The sequence below is a fragment of the Beauveria bassiana genome (assembly GCF_000280675.1).
Source record: "Beauveria bassiana ARSEF 2860 unplaced genomic scaffold BBA_S00061, whole genome shotgun sequence".
Classification (NCBI taxonomy): Eukaryota; Fungi; Ascomycota; class Sordariomycetes; order Hypocreales; family Cordycipitaceae; genus Beauveria; species Beauveria bassiana.
Genome location: NW_007930896.1, coordinates 59,092 through 85,000, shown reverse-complemented (window position 1 = coordinate 85,000; position 25,909 = coordinate 59,092). Strand labels below are relative to the sequence as shown.

At 52.0% G+C, this 25,909-nt stretch overlaps 11 protein-coding genes across 11 annotated transcripts; 7 read left to right on the top strand and 4 right to left on the bottom strand.

Annotated features, from left to right (window-relative positions):
• Positions 1–1,180: 1,180 nt before the first annotated feature.
• On the top strand, positions 1,181–2,719 carry BBA_09661 (homogentisate 1,2-dioxygenase; the record flags this gene model as incomplete). Its single annotated transcript, XM_008604758.1, has 2 exons — positions 1,181–1,507; positions 1,571–2,719. The coding sequence occupies 2 exons, from the start codon at positions 1,181–1,183 to the stop codon at positions 2,717–2,719; spliced, it is 1,476 nt and encodes a 491-aa protein (XP_008602980.1).
• Positions 2,720–3,234: 515 nt separating this feature from the next.
• Positions 3,235–4,029, top strand: BBA_09660 (short chain dehydrogenase/reductase family oxidoreductase; the record flags this gene model as incomplete). The annotated part of the gene is made up of 1 exon (XM_008604757.1): positions 3,235–4,029. One exon carries the CDS (start codon positions 3,235–3,237, stop codon positions 4,027–4,029), a length of 795 nt encoding a protein of 264 aa, XP_008602979.1.
• A 2,191-nt stretch (positions 4,030–6,220) lies between these two features.
• BBA_09659 (CNH domain-containing protein) lies at positions 6,221–11,371 on the top strand (the record flags this gene model as incomplete). Its single annotated transcript, XM_008604756.1, has 1 exon — positions 6,221–11,371. The coding sequence occupies one exon, from the start codon at positions 6,221–6,223 to the stop codon at positions 11,369–11,371; it is 5,151 nt and encodes a 1,716-aa protein (XP_008602978.1).
• A 793-nt stretch (positions 11,372–12,164) lies between these two features.
• Positions 12,165–12,904, bottom strand: BBA_09658 (UPF0041 domain protein; the record flags this gene model as incomplete). The annotated part of the gene is made up of 3 exons (XM_008604755.1): positions 12,165–12,315; positions 12,397–12,533; positions 12,629–12,904. The coding sequence occupies 3 exons, from the start codon at positions 12,902–12,904 to the stop codon at positions 12,165–12,167; spliced, it is 564 nt and encodes a 187-aa protein (XP_008602977.1).
• Positions 12,905–13,664: 760 nt separating this feature from the next.
• On the top strand, positions 13,665–14,257 carry BBA_09657 (NADH-ubiquinone oxidoreductase 10.5 kDa subunit; the record flags this gene model as incomplete). The annotated part of the gene is made up of 3 exons (XM_008604754.1): positions 13,665–13,750; positions 13,995–14,101; positions 14,172–14,257. 3 exons carry the CDS (start codon positions 13,665–13,667, stop codon positions 14,255–14,257), a joined length of 279 nt encoding a protein of 92 aa, XP_008602976.1.
• Positions 14,258–14,594: 337 nt separating this feature from the next.
• Positions 14,595–18,131, bottom strand: BBA_09656 (uncharacterized protein; the record flags this gene model as incomplete). Its single annotated transcript, XM_008604753.1, has 4 exons — positions 14,595–15,966; positions 16,020–16,672; positions 16,721–17,238; positions 17,297–18,131. The coding sequence occupies 4 exons, from the start codon at positions 18,129–18,131 to the stop codon at positions 14,595–14,597; spliced, it is 3,378 nt and encodes a 1,125-aa protein (XP_008602975.1).
• A 455-nt stretch (positions 18,132–18,586) lies between these two features.
• On the bottom strand, positions 18,587–19,166 carry BBA_09655 (uncharacterized protein; the record flags this gene model as incomplete). The annotated part of the gene is made up of 3 exons (XM_008604752.1): positions 18,587–18,673; positions 18,735–19,061; positions 19,155–19,166. 3 exons carry the CDS (start codon positions 19,164–19,166, stop codon positions 18,587–18,589), a joined length of 426 nt encoding a protein of 141 aa, XP_008602974.1.
• A 1,892-nt stretch (positions 19,167–21,058) lies between these two features.
• Positions 21,059–21,604, top strand: BBA_09654 (60S ribosomal protein L14-B; the record flags this gene model as incomplete). The annotated part of the gene is made up of 2 exons (XM_008604751.1): positions 21,059–21,187; positions 21,290–21,604. 2 exons carry the CDS (start codon positions 21,059–21,061, stop codon positions 21,602–21,604), a joined length of 444 nt encoding a protein of 147 aa, XP_008602973.1.
• Positions 21,605–22,331: 727 nt separating this feature from the next.
• On the top strand, positions 22,332–23,114 carry BBA_09653 (nascent polypeptide-associated complex (NAC) subunit; the record flags this gene model as incomplete). The annotated part of the gene is made up of 3 exons (XM_008604750.1): positions 22,332–22,565; positions 22,653–22,711; positions 22,790–23,114. The coding sequence occupies 3 exons, from the start codon at positions 22,332–22,334 to the stop codon at positions 23,112–23,114; spliced, it is 618 nt and encodes a 205-aa protein (XP_008602972.1).
• A 483-nt stretch (positions 23,115–23,597) lies between these two features.
• On the top strand, positions 23,598–24,469 carry BBA_09652 (ATP synthase subunit D; the record flags this gene model as incomplete). The annotated part of the gene is made up of 4 exons (XM_008604749.1): positions 23,598–23,606; positions 23,824–24,219; positions 24,297–24,383; positions 24,440–24,469. 4 exons carry the CDS (start codon positions 23,598–23,600, stop codon positions 24,467–24,469), a joined length of 522 nt encoding a protein of 173 aa, XP_008602971.1.
• A 369-nt stretch (positions 24,470–24,838) lies between these two features.
• Positions 24,839–25,536, bottom strand: BBA_09651 (ubiquitin-conjugating enzyme; the record flags this gene model as incomplete). The annotated part of the gene is made up of 4 exons (XM_008604748.1): positions 24,839–25,014; positions 25,084–25,215; positions 25,306–25,394; positions 25,484–25,536. 4 exons carry the CDS (start codon positions 25,534–25,536, stop codon positions 24,839–24,841), a joined length of 450 nt encoding a protein of 149 aa, XP_008602970.1.
• Positions 25,537–25,909: the final 373 nt, after the last annotated feature.

Here is a 25,909-nt window from a genome sequence, read left to right as displayed (position 1 = left end):
AGGTTACGTAACCTCCTTATCCTTTCTAGGTGCTGGTGTGTTAGACCCTGGTCCGCCTTACTCAGCCCCGCGTATATACTGTAGCGTTCGTAATACTAGCTATAAGAATACCTCTTCTTTAAGTACTTATTTATCTCTTTACTATAGACCTAGCTTATAAGGCTTATTTAACTATTTTAATAATCTTATATTATTAGCTTATCTTAATAATCTAATAAGCTATTATATAACCTTATATTCTAACTAGGCTATAGGCGTGTTTACCTAGATAGTCTAGCTTAGCCCTACATCTATATAGTAGCGTTCGTAACACCTACCTACAGCACCCTATAAAAGGTTAGTTATATTCTCTCGTTTCCCACTAAAACACGTACTTTTAAAAGATAAAGCTTACTTTCTACTATAAATAAATAATTATAAAAAAAGTATATAAGATAGATAATTACTTAAGTTTTATTTAATACTAAGACACTATATAATTTTATTCTATAATAAAAGCTCTAGAAAATATAAAAGTAAGATAAAAAGTTTACTTTTTACTTATAGTAGACTTATAGTGAGTTATAGGGGATAGTGATTTTTTAAAAAAAAAAATACTATCTTTTACTTTTATAAAGTTTTTTTACTAAAATTATAAGTTATAAGCTTTATTATCTAGTATAGGAGTATAGATCTAGTAAATCTCTATTATAATCTACTTTTTTCTTAATTTTAAGATTTAATTTAAATTTAATAGAAGTATTTAAAAAGTATAAGTTTTGCCGTAAATCAAGAAAAACAACTAACCTTTTGTACCCCACTGTACCTACCTGCCTACCTACGAGGTACCTGTGTAGCGTGCTAACCCAACAAGCCTTTTGTTCCCACTTCAACGCCGGAAATCAAGGTAGCTGCTGTTTTTTTTTGCCTGCCCAGGTGAAGGGCTCCAGATAGGTAGGTACCGTAGCCGGCAGTGGGGGGGGTAACACAACACGAAGCTTTCCCGTAAATAGTTGATAAATGTTTTGCCATAACCTACCTCTTCTCTCTCACTCTCTTCGTGTTGTTTTGTTCATCATGTCCATGTCATTCATCAGCCCTCCATTCTGAGACTTTCCCTCGCGTCTTTGTTGAAACAATCACACACGCGAGCTCGTGCTCCATCATCTCAACTTTCCGTTGGTAGCTACCTCGCTCCATTATGGCTTCACTTGCAATAAGGCCCGATCTAAACCCGCTTCCCCCAACGGCGACGGCCAAGGCGGAATTCACCAAGTCACCCACGGCTAATGATCCCTATTCTTATACGACAGGATTTGGTAATCGTTTCATCAGCCAGGCACTTCCAGGGGTCATTTCCTGGTCACAGAACACACCCCAAAAAGTCAAGTATGACCTCTACTCGGAGCAGCTCAACGGATCCGCCGTCAATGCAAAGCGCAGTGACATTCGCCACGTCTGGATGTACCGCATTCGTCCATCGGTAGCGCATGGCCCTATTCGTCTTGACCCCAGCATTAATGAGCATGTAAGTAGTCCCGCCCATACATGACACGCCTCTAGAACTGACATCTTGCTTCACCCAACGTAGATTGAGTCTTCTTTTCTTTCACCAAACCCCAAAGTTGAGTCGTGTGCTTCCCAGCAGGCCTGGGACCCTTTTCCCATCCCAGCGGTTACGAGTTCCCGCGGCGATGCCAAGTCAATCAACTTTGTGCAGGGCATCCGCACCATCGGCGGCAAAGGAGATGCTGGTCTTGAAGAAGGCCTCGCTGTACACACATATTCGGCAAATGCCGACATGGAAAGACAGGCATTTTGCAACAATGACGGAGAGATGCTCATCCTCCCCCAGCAAGGTCGACTGGATATCACCACTGAGCTTGGGCCGCTCATGGTCCGTCCCGGTGAGGTCTTTCTCATGCCCAGCGGCATGCGATTTCGTGTAAAACTCCCCGATGGGCCTTCAAGAGGCTACATCCACGAAGTTTTTGCCGCCCAACATGATCTTCCCGAACGTGGTGTCATCGGCCCCAACGGCATGTCTATGGAGCGGAATTACTGCGCTCCGCTTGCTCGCTACGACATTGACGAAAAGCCCTGGTCCATTATCTACAAGATGGACGGCTCGCTGCACAGATGCGAGCAAAAGCATACCCCCTTCGACGTCGTTGCCTGGCATGGCAATCACGTACCCGTTAAATATGACCTGCATGAATTCATCAGCTTGGTCAACTCAACAAAAGACCAAGCTGATCCAACACTGTACACTGTCCTCTCTGTCAAATCAAACAAGAAAGACACGCCTTTGAGCGAATTCTTGATCTTCACTGAAAAATGGATCACTGCTGAAGGCACATTTCGCCCGCCCTACTACCACCGGAACATGAGCACCGAGATTATGGGACTCGTCTTCGGCGAGTATGGTGGCAGCAGTCACGTCCTGGCACCGGGTGGTCTCAGCTACGAGGCGGCCTACATGCCGCACGGCGAGACCTATGAAACCTGGAAATCTGCCAGCAACCAGGAGCTTGGGCCGGTCAAGATTTGCAAGGGCACAATGGCCTTCATGTTTCACATTGGCGGCCCCGTCAAATTGACCAAATGGGCCATGCACGGCCAAGGTGCCGAATCTCTGCATCCCAGCGACCCAACGCAGTGGAACAGCGTGAGACCTGGTTTCTTTGATTACGCAGAACAAATTGCTGCTGATATAGCAGCGGGAAATGGAAAGCGGTAGCATAATGCAGCCCACGAATATACGAGGATATGGATTCATGTAGCAATGACGGCGGCTCTAGCCCTGCTTTCTTCTTTGGCGTATTTGGAGATGAGTGAAGCGGCGAGCATTTACGGCAATACATGGGTATTGGCTACCTGGTGTATATAGTAACATATTTTTGAACTTCCATTTCGGCCGAACTTCCTGACTTGGCGCTAAATATGATGCCATTTACGGGTGGCTGACTTGCGGTCCTTTGCGGAGTGCCCGAAGTGTGAGGGTCGGCTAATTAACCCACATAGATCCCCTTGTCGGCCATGACTTACACGCACTCTTCCACTTACACCTTCACCAAGTGCAGGACTAGGAGTTTTCGATTCTGTCTTCTTCGATTCGGCTCGTAAGGGAACCTTCATTGCTTGGAATTTTTCTTTACGTTACCAATTGTGGCGCTCATTGTCGACACAGACGCCAATTTCGACCATATTGCGGAACTTGCCCGAATCGAACTCGTGAACTATTCGCGCTTTACAATGGCAGATTCAAGCACAGTATATGTCATAACGGGTGCCAATCGCGGCATCGGCCTCTGCATGGTGCAGAGGTTACTCGCGCGGCCGCAGACGACCGTCGTCGGCACCGTGCGAACGGACGACGCGCGGGGTCAGCTCTACGCCGGCACGGTCAGCGTGGAGCGCGGCCCCGGGAGTAAGCTCTTCAGCGTTCTCCTCGACTACTCTGCCGGTCTCGAGGCTGAGGACATTGTGCATGCGTTTGATGCGGCTCTGTCAGATTACGGCATCGAGCACGTGGACGTGCTGGTGGCTAACGCGGGCCACACCATGACGATGGAGGGAATTTTGACGACGACGGCCGCGCAGATGCGAGAGCTGCACGAGATCAACACTATCGGGCCGCTGGTGACGCTTCAGGCGCTGTGGCCGCTAATGACAAAGGGGCGAGTGAACAAGGGAAGGGGGGGCAAGGGCGCATACGTGCTGGTAAGCTCGTCGGTGGGCTCGATCGGCATGATGGAGCCGATGGCCGGCGGTGCGTACGGACCGAGTAAGGCGGCAGCCAACTGGATCGCCAAGGCGGCGCACGAGCAGCTCGGCGGGGAGGACGGCATCACGGGTGTCGCGGTGCACCCAGGATGGGTCGGGACGCGCATGGGGCGCACGGCGGCAAGGTCGTGGGGGGTGCCGGATGAGAAAGGGCCAACGTTGAGCGCAGAGGAGAGCGCAAGGCATGTGCTGGAGATTGCGGACAGGGTGGAGGAATTGGGAGGAAAGTTTGTGATGGAGGGTGGTAAGGAGCTGTTGTGGTAATTGATGGTCAACGAAAGTTTGGGTATTCCATGTACGTGCGAAGAGCCGGTTTCAGCAAGTCGGGTTCAGTCAAAGGGAGATGAATGCAATGTATTCAAGGCATCATATATCGAGAATTGTTTGCAGTCACGATATGCTATTGTTGCTGTGTTTATCGCAAGGCGTACTTTACACGGGAAGTAGTGCGGGCCTAGATCATACCTTGAGATAAGGCCAATGAGACGGGATCCCGTCTGATAGATGTGCATACAAAAATATGGACAGAAACGACAATCTAATTGCTGAGATATTCATTATAGCCGACAGCTTATAAAATGGTATCATGTCTTTGCCGGTGCATTCTGGCCAGACAAGGCTGTTCTACTTCTGGGGCTGCTCTGCCGATGCAGGGGGGTTGAACATGGGGTTACGGGGCCCGGCGCGAGACACGCGGATCCTTGGCGTTGCTCAGAACTATTACTAGTACTGCCAGGATTTGGGGTTTGAAAATTGATCTTGGCTTGTAGATATGTAATTCCACGCGCCGAGCTGTGTCAGAAATCTGGCTGCAGCGTAATGAAAGACGCCTTGCGTAGGCGGAATACGTAGATGGAGGGGGGGAGGTAAAACAGGGACGTTGCAAGCAAAACCACCGAGCAGATGCCACGACTGGGGTTTCAGTGGTGTTGTGGGGATTAACGGTGTTGTTCTTGTTGTGTATAGCAGAAACTTGGGTAAGCCGAAAGATGAAGTGGGAAAAGTACCAATTTGTTATACAGAAATGGGACAGATTTACGGGGTATTAAGGAGTGGTTTCACTTGCTTCTACTGTGCGAGGAGTAGTCCATATTACTAGTGATGAATGAGCCTCTCTGGGATATGTGGCCCTCTACGGCGCGTGCGGGTTGCCCAGGACGCGGCAGGGCTATCATCTATGACATGGGCATTTGAAATCTTTCATTCATGATTCTTTACCATAGAGTGACGGAGAAGACTTCAAGGTCAGCCTGTTGGGACAGAATAGGTGTCATCTCGTGGTGGGAGCATGTGTGGCCTAGAAGGGTGCGTCGGTGCGAGTTTGAGATGATGATGGGGAACCCAACAATCTGGATTGGGCTGAGTGCTGAGTCAATGATAAATAGACAGAAGCAGAAATCAAGGCCAACGTTGTATTAACCGCCAAGCTCTGCGCCCCTGCACTCTGCATCCAGTGTAATGGGCGAGGCTGGGAGATAGGCACGCACGTGCTTGTGAGTTGCACCTGCTTGTCGAGAAGAGATGATGGTAGCAGATGCAAAGAGTATTTTGACGCAATAATTTTGACAAAGTAATCAATGTGTTCCTCTTGTTGCGAATCGTCTGATGTCTCAGACGTCAAACCGAGCCAGTACTTAGGTATGAATTGGTGGCAGTGAAAGGACCCGAAAAGGTACTTTGAAAAGAGCGGTACTTTGAGTATATAGGCAGTGCAGGGTGGGCGAAAAGGAACAAGGTAGCTCCAAGCTGTCTTCGTACCCGAGCACGCCGAGTATGTAGGAACCGACCTACCTATGGATTCTCACCCGCCAAAGCCAACGCTGCGGAGACAAAGACATCATCTAATTTGCCATGGTTTCTATTGTGATCTTGATTCATACTTCTCCCACAAGTCAAGTAGCCAGTCCTCAACGACCTCTCGCTATTCTTCTTGCAACTCCTTTACCCCCATTGTCGAGCACATAGCTCCTTCCCAAGGACAAACAGCTGACAGCTCTCAGCTTGGCTACAGCCTCCTCATCAAATCCCCACCCGCCGGCTGAACCGAACCCGACCGTTGACACCGACCAAAAACTGCCAAACACATCAACATCAACAAACTCTACTCGACAAACTGCGTACATCTTGGCCCTTCCGGACGCATATGGCTCTGCATCATTATACATCTACCCACGACTCTCCTCTCCTCGATACCCATCAAGAGTCGTCTCTACTTGCTCCTGCTGCCCGCATCAGCGCCATCGCGCCGCCCAACGCACCCGTCCGCTTAGCCAGCCTCGACAAAAAGCCCTCTCTTCAATGAGCATCTCCCGGCTACCTGCTTGCTCCTCGACCTAGGCCAAGTCTCGTCGAGGTTTCAGCCCTTCCTCTCACTTTTCACGACTTCTCCTCACTCTCTTTTGCTTCCGAATTTTTCCAAATATTTCTTCAAAACACCACCCCCACCATCGCCATTATGTCGTTTCGCGGCGACGATCAGCGTCGCTACGGCTCTGTCCCCCCCGTCCAGTACCCCGTGTCGGGACCCTATTCCGCACAGCAACACCACCAGTCGCCGCAGCATCACCAGCAGCAAACACGCAATCTCAGTAGGCAGCCCAGCTTCAACACCGGCGACGACAGCAACACCAGCGCCTACTACTCCCATCACGCCGCACCCTTCGACGCCAACGGGCCCAACTTTGCTCAGCCCTCTGCCCCTGCCGGCCACGACGAGCTGTTTCTCACCAGTCCCTCCACCACTGCCTCCTCGACTAGCCCACTCGCCGGCTTCCAGCACCGTTTTCATGATCCCGCCGCTCAGCCGCCCGCCGCCCCCGCCTACAATCCCCAAACCTATGTCGCCAACGGCGCTGCCGCCGCCGCCGCCCCGAGTGGCTTCACCAGGTCCCAGTCCGCCACCACCAGCTCCTATTACCCGCACGCACCAGCAAATAACGCGGCCGTCTATGGCGGCACATCCCCGCCGACATCGTATACGCCCCAGTCCTACAACCCCGCCGCCTACGCCCAGACAGCCAATGCGCCCCAGCGACAGCCCACCTATCACGGCTACAGTAGCTACGACAATGCCACTGTCTACGGGCAGTCCCCCGCCTCAACCTACTCGCATGCCTTTTCCCAGTCCATCCATTCACCAGGCCTGTCGGCTGGCTATCAGTACTCGACTACGAGCCCGACTACCTCGTACACATCCTCGCAGGTTCCGACGCCTACCACCTACGATCCCTCGCATTACTCATCGGCGCCATATCAGTATCCTACGAATGGCGTCGATCAGCAAGATATGCAGTACACTGCGATGACTGCGCCATATCCAACGGCATCACAAATACCTGCTGGGCCTGCCTACGCCTCCAACGACCAATCATTATATAATGGCCAGTCCGCAAGGCCCGGCTCGCAGTCTTCTCAGAGCGGTGCTAGCCCGTATATCCAACCTCTCGGTTCTCCTGGTTTGCGCCGACATCCCACCAACGCTCCCCTTCCCCGCCGGCCTGGCGAGTCGACCTGGAACTCGACGGCCGCAGCGGATAGAGACAGCGTCGACCAGCGCATCACCACCGACAGCATCCTCGAGGAGATTGAAAATACTATTAGCGAGACTGCCATATCAGGACGTTCTCGGCCAGCCCCAATCGATGGTCGTACTGCCGAGGATCAAGCGCACTTGTATCGCCAGTTCAGCTCGAACTCCGCCACACCAGGCTTCTCCGACGAGAGACGCGCCTCCAACCAGTCATACGCTAACGGTACCGACGACGACGAGGCCGCAGCCGGCGCGATTGCTCTGCAGCAGGCAAATGCAAGCATAGGCGACCAGCTCTACTCATCCGGCTTTGGTGGCTACGCCGAAATGCCCGCCATGCCAGACGAAAAGAATCCCCCACCCCACCCTGAAGAGCAGGACTATAGCAGCGATGATAGCGAGTTCGCCGGTGTTGACTTGGCCGGTCTCTCAGGCGGGTACTATGGCAATATCGACGCGCTCCCACCACGCTCGCCCTCCAGCCAACGACCGCTGCCGACGCCGAGCTACTTTGATAATTCGCGTGCAGGTTACCAAGACGCGCCTGCTTTCAAGCAGGCAGCGATGGATTATGGCGACACTGGTGGTCTTCAGCTGCCCACACGCCGCAGCTTTGACTCTGGTCCGGACCGTGTGTCACTCGACTCACACCAAAGCGGTGGAGAGTCTCCTGCGCAAGACGACTATCAGGATTTATTCTATCATCCAGGTCTCACCAATCGGCCTCTTCCACCTCCTCCCGGCTCAGACAGCAGCTCGTTGCTGTCAACGCAAAGCAGCCTCCGTCAACCGCAGCGGTCTCAGTCCCACGCTCTCGGCATCGATGGACGATCTCTGCGAGCTGATGGCCCCGAATCTTATTACACTGGCGGCAACAGCCATCTTCTTCAGCCAGAGCGATCCATTTCCCTCTCCAGCCACAGCAATGCGCCGTCTATACAGCAACCTATTCGCTCCAAGACTGACGCCGCTGAAGACCGCAGAAGGCAAGGCCACCTTCGCCACCCTTCATCATTTGGCGGCCCAGGACCCGGTGACTACGATTCAGCAGCTACATCTATCGGGGCTTTTGACAGCATTACGCTGCCCAATGGTCGCAAAAAGAAATTTCTGCCAGCGAAGCTTGGACCAGCCGACTTTCTGCGCTGTGCGGAGCCCTGGGCGCTCAGCAACATCGAATTATGGATACGCGAGATGGCTCTTGGTGAGGCTGACTTGAAGAGCAAGACAGTGGAAGACGGTCTGACGGCACTCTTTACGTCCAAAGTACCAACTATGAATGTGGCAGATGCCGAGGTGCTCAGCAGTTCCGTGCTTGCTACCATGCTGCATGCTGGCGTTCTTGTACCTGAGGAAGAATGGGTCAAATTTGGTGATGGTCGCATATCTGGTGTCCTGTGGCAGCTTACTGGAACCGGCTGCTATGCTCCCAAATTACACGAATACAATACGCCGGGGCGGTGCTATTCAATGCACTGCACCCGAACGCTCAAGAAGATGGACCTGGACGTCTTCAGCCAAGAGTCCAAGCCGGCGGATGACTGGCACATATTCTATGGCCTTTCGAAAGAGGATTTGGACTCTAAGCCCAAAAAGGAAGTCGATCGCCAGAACAATTTACACGAGATTGTCACTACTGAAGAAAATTACATCCAGAATCTCGAAATCTTCCGCACTCTTTACCGCGATGACTTGCGCACGCGTCAGCCTGCCATCATCCACCCAAATAAGCGAGACCAGTTCTTAGTGGACGTCTTTGGCAAGATCGACGACGTTGTACAAATCAACAAGGGTCATCTCTTGGCCCATCTCAAGTACCGCCAGAAGGAGCAGGGCCCGTGGATCGTGGGCTTCAGCGACATCTTCCGCGAATGGATAAGAAAAGCGAAAAAGGTCTATATCGAGTATGCAACTGGCTATCCGCGCGCTAAGTTCTTGGTCGAAAAGGAGGCTTCGCGTAATCTGCTGTTCCGAAAGTTCCTGGAAGACAAGCAAAGGCACAAGTCGTCGGAGAAGCAGGACTGGACCCATTTCCTGTTCCAGCCTCTGCAGCGTATGCCGCGATACACTCTACTTCTAGAGACTGTGGAGGGCAAGATGATTAGTGATAGCGAGGAAAAGACCAATCTGCAAAAGGCAATCCAGGAGATCAAGACGGTCACGCTTGAGTGCGACGCCAAGATCGCAGAATCCACCAGGCGTGTCGAAATGTGGGGGCTCGACCGCATGCTTGTTCTGCGTCCTGGTTTTCAGTCAGTCTTGAACCTCAAACAGCAAGGTAGAACCCTGATTCTACAGGGCGAGTTGCAGCGACAGAGCTCCAAGGGTGTGCGATGGGTGGACACGCACGCGCTGCTCTTCGATCATTACTTTATAGTTGCCAAGGTGGTACGAGGCAAAGATGGCAAGTCAGAGAAGAAGTACGACGTGTCCCGAGAACCTGTTCCTATGCCACTGCTTTTCCTCGAGAGCAATAATGACGACCCTTACATCAAAACGAAGGGCATAACTGCACCCCTGGGCCGTACAGCACCGGCTGGCGCGGCTGGTCACCAGCTCAGCAAGGTCAGCAGCAACGGCAGCGGAAGGCCTGGGCTGGATCACACCTCGACGGGCTCTTCCGGAACAAGTATGACGCAGGCGCAAACCAACGATGTCGCCGAGAACAAGATTCTCTACCCCTTCAAGGTGAAGCATCTGGGCCACGACGTATACACGCTGTATGCGTTGTCTCTACGCGACCGCACGAATTGGTGCAACAAGATTATCGAGGCCAAGACTATGCATGCCAAGGCTCTGTTTTCGCAGAATGCTGAGCCATTCAGACTTCGTGTGCTGGCAGACGCGTCCTTCCACTATGACGCCGGCTCGCCTCACGCCAGGAGCGTGAGCGTTCCGGTGAAGGGTACGCCGTTGGATCGCGCCATCCAGGACTTGGAGAGCGTTTTGGGCTCCGCGCATGGCGTGCCGGCCGTCTGCCGCGCGCAAGTCAACTGCGCCGCGGGATTCTCCGCCTTTGGCAAGACGTTGATTGCCATTGGTACGGATTACGGTGTTTACATATCCGACCCCTCCAATCCCCGCGGGTGGACACGAACGATACAGGCGACTAAGATAACACAGCTCGCTGTGCTGGAGGACTTCAACATATGTCTCGTCATTGCTGACAGAGCACTCATCTCGTATCCTCTCGACGTCCTTGCGCCCGTATCCGAGTTTGCGCCGCCCACTTCAGAAAATTCGCGGCGCGCACCGCAACGCCTCTCCAAAGACGTTTCGTATTTTGCCACAGCGCGTATGAATGATCGTACGCTCGTCTTTTACAAGCGCAAGGAGGGCATGCACATGTCATTCAAAGTTGTTGAGCCGCTGTACCATAAGGCAACAGAGAAGCGGTCGCGCATTTTTGGCGGGCGCAAATCGGCGAAGGGCAGCACGGACACGTTTCGCGATTTCGATGACTTCACCTTCCCAGTCGAGTGCTACTCTCTGAGCGTCTTCAAGACGTGGATCGCAGTTGCGACAGCCAAGGGCGTCGAGATGCTGACGCTGGAGAAAAAGGTGCCCATGTCGATCCCGGACCTCAAGGCGCCAGCGATTGCCAACATCGCGAGCCGGATTCGCGACCAGAAGCCTCTGGGCATGTTTAAGCTCAACGAGAATGAGTTTATTGTGACGTACGAGGACTGCGCCCTGTACGTAGACAAGCACGGCGCCGTGTCGCGCACGCTCATCATGGAGTATACGGGCAAGCAGAAGAAGGCTCGCGGGGCGACCATGTACGGGCAGTACCTGCTGCTGTTCAACGAGGATTACGTCGAGGTGCGCAATGCGGAAAATGGGCATCTTAAACAGATTATCGCCGGCCGTGACGTGCGTGTTATTGACAGTGGCATCCGCGGGCCGACGGGCGAGAACGCGGCCATGGCGCAGCAGCTCCGCGGGCAAAATGGGCACATGGCCACGGCGGGCGACACCTCCAAAGGGACGGTGAAGATTGCCATGGCCCATCCGGAGCTGCAAGGACGGCAAATAGTCTTTGAGATGCTCCTTAACGATCAGCATTCCGAGGCGTGATCACCCGTCTGTTGGTTTTTTTTTTTTTTGTCCAAAACTTGTTTAGAGGTCTCTACGGAATGTGGGACATGGATCATATGCATGGCGCTTTTTCCAGGAGCGTGCTTCTTTCTTTGCATTCATTGCCTCGACTTTTTTCTCTCCCCTTCGACGATATATACCCGCAAGTACACACACACACACTATTTACAAGGCGCTATTTGGAAAATCATCGAATTTGGCCCCCTTTTTTCGCCTGTTGGGAGCGAACGATCTCTAATATCGACTCATGTTGATGTCATCTATTGCATTTGATTATTTATCTTCTTGGATGATGATTATGATGATGAGAGTGGAGTTGAGGAGCGTCGGCTTCTGATTTGAAGCATACGCTTTTGACGGAGATGGGGAGGGTGTCTATATAGGTGTGCATTTACTGTTATTTTGGTCTACCGATGTGAATGACGATTGTTCATTATCCTCTCCCTTTTTCTGAACGATGAGTAATGAAAGAGACGTTGCACGAGATTTGTCTCGTTTCACAGCGCACAGCACTCTGTGGATGACACCGAGTTCCCGAGGACTTTTATCAACCAACGGAAAAAAAAATTGAGCATTAACTTAAGGTTGTCGGGACTGGTTTCCGACGTTGTATTTGTGTGTACAAGAAGCAAGACGCAATGTCCGCGCGCCCTCCCTTTCGGCACTCGTAAAGTCCATCTATCAGCGATTGCCAGGGAATTTGTTCTTTCTCTCTCTCTGCAATCTCAATGTTCCTCTTTACAGTCACTATCTTCAAGTGGCACGCTCTTAGTTAGGCCTTAATCTGATCCTTGCCCTCCTTGACCTCTTCCTTAACTTCCTCCACCGCCTCGGCGACCTCGGTAGCGGCGCCGCGGGCAAGTAGGATGCGACTGACCTGAACGATGCCGACGAGACCGAGGAAGAAGTTGACAGCGGCGAGCCTATTGTTTTTGGTGGTCAGTGGACGAAGATATCTTCCAGTAAGACAGGCGCGCCGTGGGGGGCCGGGGGGGGAGGCTCACAGGTAGTTCTTGGGCTTGATGATGAGGCACCAGCGCGTCCAGATAAGACCTGTGCAGGTCAGGGCCGCATTCTGCGTAAAGGACAGCTTCTCGACGGGGCGGGCAAAGTCGGAGATGCCAGCGATGACGAGCGCCCACTATGTTTATTCTTCAAGCGTTAGCATCTTCACTTCTGGGCCTCGCAGTCGCTCTTTAGGCCCCGGATCGCGGGCATTAGATAGATAAAACGCACCTTCATGACGGGTGCCCAAAAGTGTACCGTCTTGATGCCAATTTCACTCTCCCACATACGCTTGAACCAGCTCTGCTGTTGCTGCTGGGAGCCGGCACCGCCGGCGCCGGCCTCGGAGCTCTGCCATCGACGGTTCTGGAAGCGAAAGCGCATCACCTGCTGCTGCTGCTGCTGCTGCTGCGTGGCGCGGACAAATGCCTGGCGCGCCGGCGAGGCGTAGACGTTCTGGCGGAACATGGGCCGGGCCGCGCGGAGGATGGTGCTCGTCGAGGCCATGCTGATGAAGAGACAAGGGGTTAGTATGGTTTTGTGGTATCGTTGGGAAGTGGTGGGCGAGTGAATTGGTTTTGATGGTGAGAAGAAGCAAAGGGAAGGAATGCGGGTGGTACAGGAAATGTTGTTGTCTTGGTCGCGATGCTTTCCTCCTCCAGATGTTGATGGGGCTCTTTTTCGCTAGGATGCTTGACCAACATTCGAAGTCGTCTGCGAAATGCGCAACGCCCTGCGAATTGTGCGATAACAATGACTGAATGGTTGTATATACTCACATTGCTGTCCTGTTTGCCAAAGGTGACGGATATGCTTCACTGCTTTCAGACGAAGAAAAAAAGCTTCAAGAAGTCAAGACGCTGGATTTACGTTGAGGTACTGGTCGAGGAACAACTCGGGGGTGGAGCGCCCTCCCCAGAGATAATAAACTGCCCAGCGACACCGGCGCTAGGTAGCTTTTTGAGTGTGGGTTAAGTTACCACTCCAGCTTTTTATGCAGAAAGCTGCACAATATCTGAGTGCAATCTCCACTTTTGCACTACTTTTTATGCAACCCGCCACACCCATGGCCAATCCCATCAACGTCAAAAGTAACAGTGTACCCAGTGCTCAACGCTGAAGTCTCGAAAGCTTCCGATTGAAGACACCCTCGCCGCGATTTAACCACACCAACCGAGCGCCGCGGGCCTGCGACTTTTGAGCTATTTGCGTATTTTGCTCGAATTTCTTGATCCTTCTGCGACATTTCGACGACATCACAGCAACAATGTCGGGAAAATATACCTTTGCCAAGTCGCTCAAGGAGCTTCGCTTCCTCTTCTGCCAGACGTCGGAAGCCAGCGCGCCCGTCCGGTACGTTTTTTTATGCGGCGGGAAAACTCAACCTCTTGCTACGACCAATATTTATGCGTCAAAGGGCGATTGGGACTGCCAGGGAGGATGGCGGCGGATGCGCGGCCGGTTACGCTCGAGGGCAATTCTTTGATATCCCATCCCGTCTTCTGGGCGCCCCGCGAGCCCTCGAGCAATCTCGCCGCGTGCCTCTTTGCTTCCTCCTCGCATTTGTGTAGAGACAGATTGGCTAATTGCACCTTAGCAACTTTCTCGTCCGGGCGTATCCCACGATGAAGAAGAACAACCCGAACATTCCCATCATGATGCGCGAGGCAGCCGGCACCGTGCCCAAAGTCTTTGCGCGCTACGGTGCGTCCTTCGATACGAATGGATAGGCGACGCTACAAGAACTGTTTACTGACGAACTTGTGTCGAGCAGAATTCGGCGTCGAAAAGGCCCAGTCCCTCGACGGACTCACGGATAAGCAGATTGAAGACACCATCACCGGCCTCGTCAAGCAGTAACAGGCAATCTGAGATCCCAAACCTACGAGTATGGCTTGCTCGATTAGCGAGGCTCGGTAGAATATAACGTGGTTTCGAGTGAGGCAAGAGTGGGAGGCTGACGAATCCAACGCGACGTCATTGTATATATCAGAAGCTAAAAGGAAGGCCACAACTGTACCATTATCACAATTCATGAGCATTTCTCAATGAAACAAACAATAAACTCTCAGCACTTCTATCCTGGTTCTCTAATTTCCTGATAAGACAACCAACTAACTCTTCACCTCAAAGCAAAGATAACCACAGTACTTTTTCACCTCTAGCAAAATCGCAAAGTCCACATTCGTCGAATCCTTCACAGTTTGTACTCCTTCTTTGAAGGAACCCTCGGCTGCAGATCCTGCTTGTTCTTCTTCTTCCGCCCCGACTTGCTGCTCTTCTTGGGTGAGGTAGAGGACGGCGTGGTCAATACACGATCCGCAGTTGCCGAGTCGCCGGCGTCGGCGCCAAGGTTGCTGTCACACTCGGCAGGCTCGAGCACGGCGGGCTCGATGGTTGTTTTTGCGGCGCTCTTATTACCGATGGCATCCATCTTGATTGACTGCGTGAGTACAGTGGCAGGAAGTGATCGAGTGCGATCATGGCCAGGCTTGGCGGACACAGCAGTATCCTCCGCCGTAAAAGACTGCTTTCGGGGCGAGCTCAAGGGCACAGCAATCCTATTCCATGCCTTCTTCCTCTCTTTGATCTCGTCTTCTGTAAACAAAGAAGACCGGCGGTCTTCTTGCTTCACAGCGCGCGGCTGTGCAGGGCCAGTGACAGTAACAGTAGAGGCGGCGGCCACGGCAGAGGAAAGAGGGGGGAAGGGGGTGGACTTCGTGGGCTCTGTGCACTCGAAATCAGCAGCACGAGGCTGAGCAGCTTGGCGCTTCTTCTTTGACTGCTTGACAGGGGACCTGTTCTCCCTTGAAGGCATAGGAGCAGCATCAGAAACTGTTTGATCGGCCACATCCTGTGACTGGCATTGTCCCAAGGTAATATACGAAATATTCGATGATTTTGCAGGCATTTCCGGCAGAGAAACTCTGAATTTGATGGTTTCCTTGCCCGTTGTCATCTCCTGCAGCGATACAGTGGATTGGACTGCTTCTTCGATTTCACCAACGACTTCTTTTGCAACGGGACGCGATTGTGCATGGCTCGCCAATGGAGCGCTCCCCATCTTTTGTGTCTGTTGAACTGGCTCATGCATGCGAGCGGCTTGCTGGGGGTTGCAAGCTTCCATCATCGGGCCAAAGAACTGAGCCTGTGGGTTGAAGGCGTGAAATGGCTGATGTCCACGAGAGCTACCATCTGCGTTCATGAGGTATCTCGATTTCTTTCCAGGATAGGGCCCAGCTTGTCCAAAGTGGCTGGATTCCATTTGCCCGAACGATTGATTGTTATACGCAAAGGGACCACCTGAGGGTGCTCTCTGCGCAGATAGGCCCCCTCTTGGCATGCTCATGTCCTGGAAGAGAGGTAAATCGCCACGGCGCTGGGATGATCCCTTGATAACTCGGTATATGGAGTCTTGTGGCACGGGCTGGTTGCCCGCTGGAAATTGAGAAGGAGCCAAAATCCACTTTGATCGAAACATGGGAGATATGCTAATCTTGATGCCTTTCTCCTCAATGCGACCGCCCCCATGAGCGAGCGCTTGGCATACCGAGTCCTCCGAGCAAAACCTACAGAAGGTCAGTGACTTTGTACTTTGAGTAACAGAATATATAAACAGTACCTGACAATAAAGTTCATCGCCGGTCCAGGTCTCTCCCTTGGCCCCGCGAAATTCACATCCTCCACGCGTCCAAATCTACTCTCAACGCCGAAGCGAAGCCTGGTCTGCACCTCCATGACAGGAATGTTGTGCCTATCGGCTACTCTAACCCAAATGCTTCGATTTCTTAGCGCGCACACGTGGCAGCCGCATTCAATATAGCTGGAACGATCCAGGCCAGGCAAAGCGTTGGGGCAATGTGAGGCGGCAGCGGAATTAGTCCAAATGTCAGTTCGCGGCATGCCTAGTTTAGATGAGTCTCGATGCATAATATCAGGCATCAAACCAAAATTTTCGTGACGTCGAAAGTCGGCATTCCACTTCTTGGAGGATGGCTTGCCCCCCGGATTGAATCCACCATACTGCGTCCCCGAAGAGGGTGACGAATTGTGTTGCGAAGCATAGCTGTCCGTACGCTTGCCTCTGTACGGAGACCTAATCTTGTGCTCTGATTCAGAGGCTTGAAACGTATCAGCATCTGGGGCTCCCTTCTCAATGTAAGGAACATAGACGGAGTGTGCTGCAGAAGTAATACCACCTGTTTGACGCTGATGGCTGCATGAGGCATTGCTGTTCCCCCCGTGCCGAGTCACCGGCTGATCGCCCTCTCCACTCTTCACAGAGGTTTCCTCACTTCCAACTGTCGGCGTAGCCTTCTAGACCTGGCCAGAAACAGTTGGAGGGGCTTGGCTCTGAAGCTGGTCAGCAAAGTCGCCAGTAGAAGCAAGGCTGCATGATTCAGCAGCAGGGCGAGGGTCCATCTCGGGGCTTGGGAGGAGGCTGGGCCGAACGGTAGTATCTGACTTGCTTCGAGGAGAGCCAGAGTGAGAAGTACCGCTCGTGCAAGGAGTTATGGTTGCCGAGCCATTATCTGGGCTTGGGCATGTCTGTTGGCTATGTGCAGCAGGCTTCACCGGGCCGGAACACTTGGCGGTTGTTCTAGTCTTCAGATGATATTCTGGGGGCGACATCCTCGAACCATTTGCCACGACAATATGACTGGACGCAGCTTCCACTGAGGCCTTCAGGGCCTCTACAGCACCTTTCGATCGGGCTTGTGGTCCGTAGTAGTGTCTTCCGTCAACAATAACACATGGCGCCTTGAAGTTTTTGCACGTGGAGACAGTTTCTCCATCTTTGTGTTCCTGAAGTCCACTTCCGGGATGGGTTATTTGGCCGGCTACAATCCGCAAGTAAGCTGGCTGTAGTTGTCTTGTAATGCATGGGAGTTGACTTACTCATCCAGTTTTCTACTCCTCCCTTGTTCCTGATGGAAGAGACGAGATCTCGCGCCTCAGACGTCTGAATGCGTGCCGGCGACAAAAGATGGTCACGGCGGTGTTTCAGAGCGTTGGACAGCATGGGTATTTTGCAATCTTCAACGGGCCCCAGAGAATCCCAGTCTTGCTCATTGAGGATTTGGATGACAGAACCTTTTTCATTACTCCAGCTCTTCAGCTTGTCGGCGTTGCCTCCTACTTGGAGCCACTGGTCAGCCCAACGACCGAGCTCCAGAGCCCAGGTTTTCATCACATCAATATAAATGATTTTGTTCTCAGCGTAAAGGTGGTTGATGATATTCCAGAGGTTGATTGCTCCATGGTGATATAGATCAAACGCATCGAAATACTGCCAAAGATCATCCCAGCAGAGCGGCTCAGTCATGCCTTGCATGACGTCCCAATGCGCCTTGCGGATCGAATTGCAATTTTCCTGTATCTCATTCTTAGACCACAGGTGCAGTTTCATCCTACGTGGCAAGATGTGATGCATGTGGCGGAAGGGACGCTGCCCGCTGCTCGTGGAGAAGATGGCTTTCGCGTCCACAGGCGGCTTCGTGTAGAAGCCGAGTGGGAGATTATCCTCGATGTAACTCACTGGCAGATCGCTACCGGTCTCGTGCCACATGCTGTATTCTTTCGGTACACCGTTGGGGTACAGTCGTGCGAAGGGCTCCTTGAGCTCGTCAGTCTGGTCTTGAGCTAGAATTCTGGAATGCGGTCGCGGGGTCAGTCGCTGGCGGCTCGAAGTAGCGTCATTTATAGTGTCTTGAGAGTTATCAGGTCGAGGCATGCTTGTGTGGCCTTTTTAAGCTATATGAAGGATATTTAGGTAGCGAGGTGGATGGCTGCCTGCAGTGAGAACTTTGGCTTGTATGGATGCAATTTTGTTTTGCCAGTTTAGCGACGGCCGAAATGCAAACGGCGGGTTTGATCAAGTGAATGAATACTGTTCCGTACAGTCATTTCGTGCTCACTTGATTCCACAGCATTGATGGGTCAGCCAAAAGTGAGAGAATGTGAGTGGCATACAGGCATGCTGTTTGATGGTTAATTGACCTTGCCTGCCGGCGTTGGTTCCGTGCACAAGCCAATGTGCACTGAATCTTTCATTTCACTGTGAGTTGTGTTAACATTTGCCAGAAGTATTTTGCCTGAGGAATGTCGCTGTATAGAGCCGAACTAGTTATAACCCAAAATGAAGTCTATTTTACACACAATTAGAGGCACGTTGAGGCCTTGTCTTTCCTAGTCGCTCTTCTTGGCGTTGAGAATTTTGAGTATTTCAGATTCGTTGTCACCGGCAATGGCCTTGCCTTTGTTCCAGTCGACAGTCTACAGAAACCTCTCGTCAGCAGGTGATTCGCGAATCACAGTTGGTGTAAGGCGCACTCACTAGGGGTCTGAGGAAGTTTTCCTTGCTCTCCTTGAATCGCTTCAGGGCGTCCTTCTCGTCGCGTGCACCCTTTATAACCTTTGCAATGCCGCCAGATCCAACGTAGCCCAAGATGGTCTGTACCTGGTCGGTGGTGGGGGGGTCCTCGGTAATGTTGAGCTCAAAGGGCTCACGGCCGGGCTCGGTCTGAACGGAGTGGTCGCTGGCTTGATCGAGGGTGGCACCGGCCTGCGCGTTGGCCGAGACCTGCTTGACTAGATTGGTGACTCTAACGGACGCCGGGGAGCTGGCCTTGTGGAAGACGGTGACGATGTCGAGCCCTTTGTTCTGTTTGGCGGGGAGGAGCTCTTTGTCAGCTTCCCATCTCAACCGAGGGGAGAGCGCACCGACGGGTGGACTACTTGGCTTCAATGAACTTACGAAGCGAAACATTGTGATGATTGGGCCTTGCAAGGCTGAATCAGTTCTTGGGGAGATGGTTGATGTGTTTTGCGAGAGCTGATAACACGATGCAGCCGAAATGACGTTCTGCTCGGACGTGACTAACGTCGGAGCTCTACCTATGTAGAAGGTACCTGGTAGGTACCTGTTAGCGTTGGCCGTGGAGCTGTTATTAATGGCCAGTGCAGCTAAACCTAAGGTACTTTATGCCAGAAGAGCAATTGAGACTTCAACAGTTGCGCAGCACTTGACGCGGAAGTGCAATAACATGCCACCAGTCGAAATTACGAAACCCAAGTTTACTTCCGTCATCAATGAACGTTTAATTCTCTCCAGTTCACACAAATTATGAGCTTAAGCGGCGGCATCAATATTCTTTGATTCCAGTCTAGGGTAACCCAGGAAAACAGTGCATCTGAGCCTTCACAGTTAATAGGTAGCTAGCGTCTGAAGTAGTTGTCTGCAGTGTTGGCATGAGAACGTCAATGAAGGAAGGGTAGACAAGCCTGCCTCATTCCACGTCCGCTTTCACTGATGCTCGCTTGTTTAGCAAACGCGCAGAGAGAACGATCGTGTCGTAAGGTTAGATGATGCGATGTATTTTATCTGTCGTTGAAATTGGATCATACGCATCTGGTGCTGGCTCCACGAGTGCAGAACAATCATGGAGTCGAGCCATTACTTGCTTGCCAGTGCATCTACATCCACAACTTTGTAAGCAAGAAGAGTTGGGTAATGATTACTCAAATAGACATGCAATTCCACGTCCATCACGCAAGCGTGCACGCTCATGGGCTTGCGACGGATAGCACAGTATTGTTTCAAGTGTCGTTCCCTAGGTAGCCAATGCCGACTAGTCGATGCGTCGAGCAAATCCTACAAGCCGTTTCGCACCGCCATCTATTCGAATATTGAGGCCAACGTTCATAACGATGCGCGTTAATAAGCAGGTTTCAGTTTATGTACGTGACGGTACCATAGGATTGGATGCCGCCCATTGCCTCCTTCCTATCAGGCGGCCTGGTAGAAACTGCGCATTCACGGTCAATATTTGGCTCAGCAGGCTGCCACAATCAAATATATTGTCATCATGTTCGCTCTATATGTCGTCTAAGTGATCGTGAATTGGCTACGGTTTAATCGGTCGGCGCATTGCTAATTCAAGACCTGTCTTCTTTTGCACCAGTTAGCAACTAATATCAACTGCTGTGGATACAACAAGAGTATGATTGAGCAATCGAGTCTCAGAATATGTAAGAATTGAATATCATATATCTGGACGGTTTAGCATCTCCGGCGAGAGAGCCACCGACCAGAATCAATCGCAAATTACCTCATCAGTGTGATCGCGAGCGGAAGAGAATGAGAAGGAGCAATCTTACCATTAATAGCAGCTAGGGAAAACACTTTTTCGAAGCACGCTGCACGGTATCGTCTCTGTCTAGTCCCGAGAGCTGTACTCAAAGAGAACAGAGCTAATCATATCAAGCAAAGGTTTTGCTGAAGAGAAAACAAAAGCAGTTGGGAGCTAATAAAGTAGGCGACGAGTGGAAAGAGTGGAGCACAGACACTGCGGGTCTGGAGCAGGGTTCTCGGGGCGGGGCAAAACTAATAATCCGTGAATTTTCGTTAGGGCACGTTGTGATTTTTCTTAACCCACACGCTGGCTTTAGCCGAGACCGTCAAAAAGTCATTTGGTGCTTTCAAGGTGTAGGCATCTCCAAACCACATCCACCCAGACCATATCCGACATTTGGTACGAACAGCATTCTCCGTCCCCGAAAGCGCATACAATCAGTTCCGATTTCGAACTCAAGACGCTGCATCGTACGACTAGAGCATTGGGCTGACCGTTCCTCCCCTCCAGATCAACAATAGTGACAATGGGCGAAGCTCTGATTGAGGGATCCAACTGGCGCCTCGTTGAGGTCGGCCGTGTTGTTGTCATCAGCAACGATCACCCCTACACTGGCAGAATCGCTGCCGTTGTCGAGATCATCGACCACAAGCGCGTACGTTCGACTATCACGGAAGGCGCGACGATCGCCAGTGGAAGAGACATACGGTCTCGTGATGGGAGCAGTCCTTTACTGACAATCGTCTACCGAATTTAGGTTCTCGTTGAAGGCACCTCCTCAGATGAAAGCCTCGTTGTCCCGAGACAAGCCGTTCCCCTCAACAAGGTCCTCCTGTCGCCCCTCGTCATCCCCGGTCTCATCCGTGGCTCGCGCCACGCCGCCCTAAAGAAGCAGTGGGAGAAAGCCGAGATCGACTCCAAGTGGAAGGAGACCAACTGGGCCAAGAAGCGTGCCCAGCTCGCCAAGCGCAAGGCCCTCTCCGACTTCGACCGCTTCAAGGTTATGCGCCTCAAGACCCAGCGCCGATTCGAGGAGCGCAAGGCTTTGGCCAAGATCAAGGCTTCCGCATAATTATCCATTCGTCATTGAGCTCAATTGAAACGTTGGAGTCTTGATCAAGGGATGATTTTTGGGTCGCGCGAGGAGAGGATTTCACGGTATAGATGGTTGCGGTATGAAAAGTCCGGATAGGCAAACGCATCACGGCAGCATGACAGCATTCGGAATTTGCTTGCTGTTTTTCTTTTATAAACCCCCAATCCCCGTTCTGGAAGGGCTGTATGTCACATTTCATCGATAAGGATGAGCGGCGTCAATACGGAAGTTCAGAGATTCAAACGAATTACAAAAAAAAGAACGAAAAAAAAAGGGTGCACAGCGCAGTGAACTGGGAATCGTTAAAATCGTAAATCGTACTCTGTATAATGAAAGGATTTATCTAAATTGTTGCCTTAATTCATTTGGCATGGTATCGTCATTCCCTGACGTTCCCCAGCAATCCAGGATGGTAGTGGTGGACTACCGAATATGGCTTAGCGTTAGTCCACCACCAAACCCTAGAATTTCGCTGTGCGGATTTGGCCTCACAAAACGCAGGCGTCAGTGAATCGTAGCTTGAGCACGACCCATAGGATTTGACAAGAATCTGTGAGTAGCCACCGCCCCAACTACGGGAATAGCGCCAATTTGTTATATGGATGAAGCCAGGGGAATGAGACTCGATTGGGAGCAAAATGCATGGTGGTGCGGGGATGTAATGACTTGCTAACCGGCCGAAATAGCGTACACATCAGTCACAATGGCCAACCCCAGAGTCGAAGAGCTTCCCGACGACGAGACCCAACGTCCCACCGTCGACCAGAACGACAGCAGCGACGAGTCCGACGTCGAGGAGGGCGAGGCTAACCTGCCCGCCGGCTCAACCGCCGTTGTTCACTCCCGCAACGAGAAGAAGGCCCGCAAGGCTCTCGAGAAGCTGCACCTCACCCGCGTGCCTGGCATTACTCGTGTCACCCTCCGCCGCCCCAAGAATGTACGTCTACCGTGATATAGTTTTGGAAATCAAACACGAACTGCAGTGTGAATGGACGGAATCAGACAATCTAATCAACGCAAACAGATCCTCTTCGTTATCAACAACCCCGAGGTTTACAAGTCCCCCAATAGCAACACCTACATGTGAGTTTCCTGGTGATTACATTGTCAAAACAGTGCCATGCAAAGGAGACGGAAGTGCTGACAGAGGGTCGCCTGCAGTGTCTTTGGTGAGGCCAAGATTGAGGACATCAACGCAACCGCCCAGGCCGCCGCCGCCCAGCAGATGGCTGCTCAGCAGGCTGCTGAGGGTGGTGAGCACGCCGGTCACGATCACGCCGGCCACAGCCACGCCCAGGACGGCGATGCTAAGAAGGAGGAGGAGGAAGAGGAGGATGACGACGAGGAGGTCGATGCTGAGGGCATCGAGGACAAAGATATCGAGCTGGTCATGACACAGGCCAATGTGAGCCGTAACAAGGCTATCAAAGCTCTCAAAGAAAACGACAACGACATTGTCAATTCCATCATGGCTCTCAGTATCTAGCCTTGATGTGTTATAAAATCGTTTTCGTCTTTACTTCAAAGCATACAAAAGAGAACATGGGATGGGAAAAGCTGTTCATATGTCGGCAATGCGGTAAAACGCATATACTGGCCACTGTATAGATGTACATTGGCACCTTGCATGGGTCTGATATCTACTTAAAATGGGAATCAAATGAACAAGCACTCGTCTGCATGTCTTATTGTGCCCTTTTGACGCGCATGACCAATTGAATTGACAGCTTAGTGACAACAGAATTGCGCGAAGGGAACGGTTAACATTTGATTGACATTTGATATAAATCAAAAGGGTAGCGCGTTTCCATTTGTGACAGACCAAGCTCGGGACAATTCGCGATGCGGTCACGTGATTTAGTCACTTTTGCGCTTCGTTCCTGCGGTGCTCGGGGCGGTAGCAAAGTCATCAACACCTTGGACCAGCATATACCTCTCCACTCCGAGAAACCTCACAATCAAAGACAAAATGGCCACGGTAAGTCGAAAACCCTCCAATTGAGGCGATCCGTACGCGAATTATACTCCGAACCCGATCCGAGCCATGTAGCCTCCGCGGCAAGGCGTCTGGCTCGCGACGACAAAAGGAAATACCCCCGATCGTGCGGATCCGCCGAATCCCCCTCGACCCGAGCAAGCCATGAAGGGGGAAAAAGTCAAACACGACAGGCAGTTTTGAGCTAACTGCCCAATAGCGAAGCGCTGCTCTGAAGCTTGACTGGTCCAAGGTGACCAGCTCGCTGGGCCTCCGCGGCAACACGGTCGCCTCGCTGCAGGCCTTCAAGAAGCGCAACGAGGACGCCCGCCGCAAGGTGCAGCTTCTGTCGGAGCAGGCTACCAAGGTCGACTTCGCCCACTACCGCGCGAGCCTCAAGAACCAGGCTGTCGTCGACGAGATCGAGAAGCGCTTTACTGCCTTCAAGCCCGCCACCTACGACGTCAACCGCCAGCTCAAGGCCATTGACGCCTTTGAGGTCGAGGCCGTCAAGAACGCCGAGGCCACCAAGCAGGCCGTCGACCTCGAACTCAAGGATCTCGCCGCTACTCTCAAGAACATTGAGGAGGCCCGTCCGTTTGAGGAACTCACCGTTGTATGTTTACGCCGGGCTCATCATGGTGGATCCCATGTGGTTATTGCCCGGATCGGTGCTGATGAGATATTTAACAGGACGAAGTTGCCGCTGCCGAAAAGTCCATCGACGAAAAGGCTACTCAGCTCATCTCCAAGGGCCGGTGGATGGTCCCTGGTTACAAGGTACGTCTTGTCTTGCCCGTGCGAGTTACTGACCGCAGTGCTGACCCCCAAAATAGGAGAAGTTTGGCGATCTTGCGCTTGTATAATCAGCTTACGCTGCCCGGTTTTGCAACCCTACAGCTTTCCTTTGTGTACTCTAGCATTGTAGATACAATATATCAAAGTGGTAGGGCTACGTCTCTACTTAGACCCAAGTGATGCTCACCATGACAATGTGACCTGTTTGCCTGCTCCAGGCGAGAGCCGCGACAACCTCTCCTACATATTCGACGATCGAGGTGAGTATTGATGAGTGTAGACAGGTTTTGATTTTTTTCATCATTGTTCATAATTGCGAATTCCTAAACGTGACCCAACAAGCAAGCTCCTATGCAATGCCCTCCAGACTATCGAAGATCTTCAAATGCTGTAACACGGTAGCTTATCTTCCCCCCTCCCTACGCTTTTGAATTGTATCAAGACTTGGCATACTTGGTTGTCCATTCCTTGGCCGTGGCAATCGCGGCCTGTTCGTTCTCCTTCCAGCTCTTTGCGACGTCGGCAGCAAGAGGGTCGTCGGGGTTGGGCGCGCCGAGAAGGGCCTGGATGGACAGCAAAATTGTTCTAATTTGCAAGGCCGGGGACCAGTTGTCTTTGAAGAAAATGTGTCAGTGATCTTTGTAATATCAACAAGACGCTTCTGGATTTGCGAGATAAGTACTTTTCAAAACATCGAGACAGATGCGACCGAGCTTGTCGACGTTGGGGTGGAAGATTTTTGTGAGGAAACGGATCTTTGGGGGTGTCATGGGGTAGTCTTCGGGCAGAAACAACTCGAGCTTGAAAATGCCACCTGCGGAAGCGTTGCGCGTCAGTCTTGCATTTTCTCATATTGCATGTGAGGTCATCGCTGGCGTTGCGAGGCGGGACGGGACGGACGGACCTTCGTAGGGTGATTGCGCAGGGCCGTGGATTTCAACGTCAAAATAACGCAGGTTATCCTCGTGCGGGATAGCGCTGATTCCGGGGACACTGTAATGACAGAGGAAAGATTTGACCGATCAGTATTGAAAAACGGCGGTCGCTAGCATTCCCAAGATTCAGGCCCAACATTGACGTACGGTTCGGCCATGAGACGCTCCGTCTCTTTTATTATTCGCTTCGGCAGAGCCATGGTCACGGGTTCGTATAGGTGGTATGAGTGGGAAAGGCGGCTCGTTCAACAATAGTATCTCTTGTGTTTCTGTCCTGGATGATATCTTGAGTCGTAACAGGCAAGTTTGGGAGTAAGGCACTTGGGCTCGCAGATAATGGATAATGTGTCGCTGGGCGGCGGCGCGCGTAAAGGGACTGGTCAGCTGCAGGTGACGGCGAGGCGGGGCATGCGACAGCTGAATTCGAAGAGCTGGTTGCGGTTGCTGCGGCTGCAGGGCTTTATTGGTAGACAAGAAGCGAAAGTTTTGTAGATTGCGGTGGAAAGCTGTGCTCACGAGGTAGAATGCGAGGAATTAATAAGCGAGGCCTTGGGGGAGCTCTTGGCGGACCGA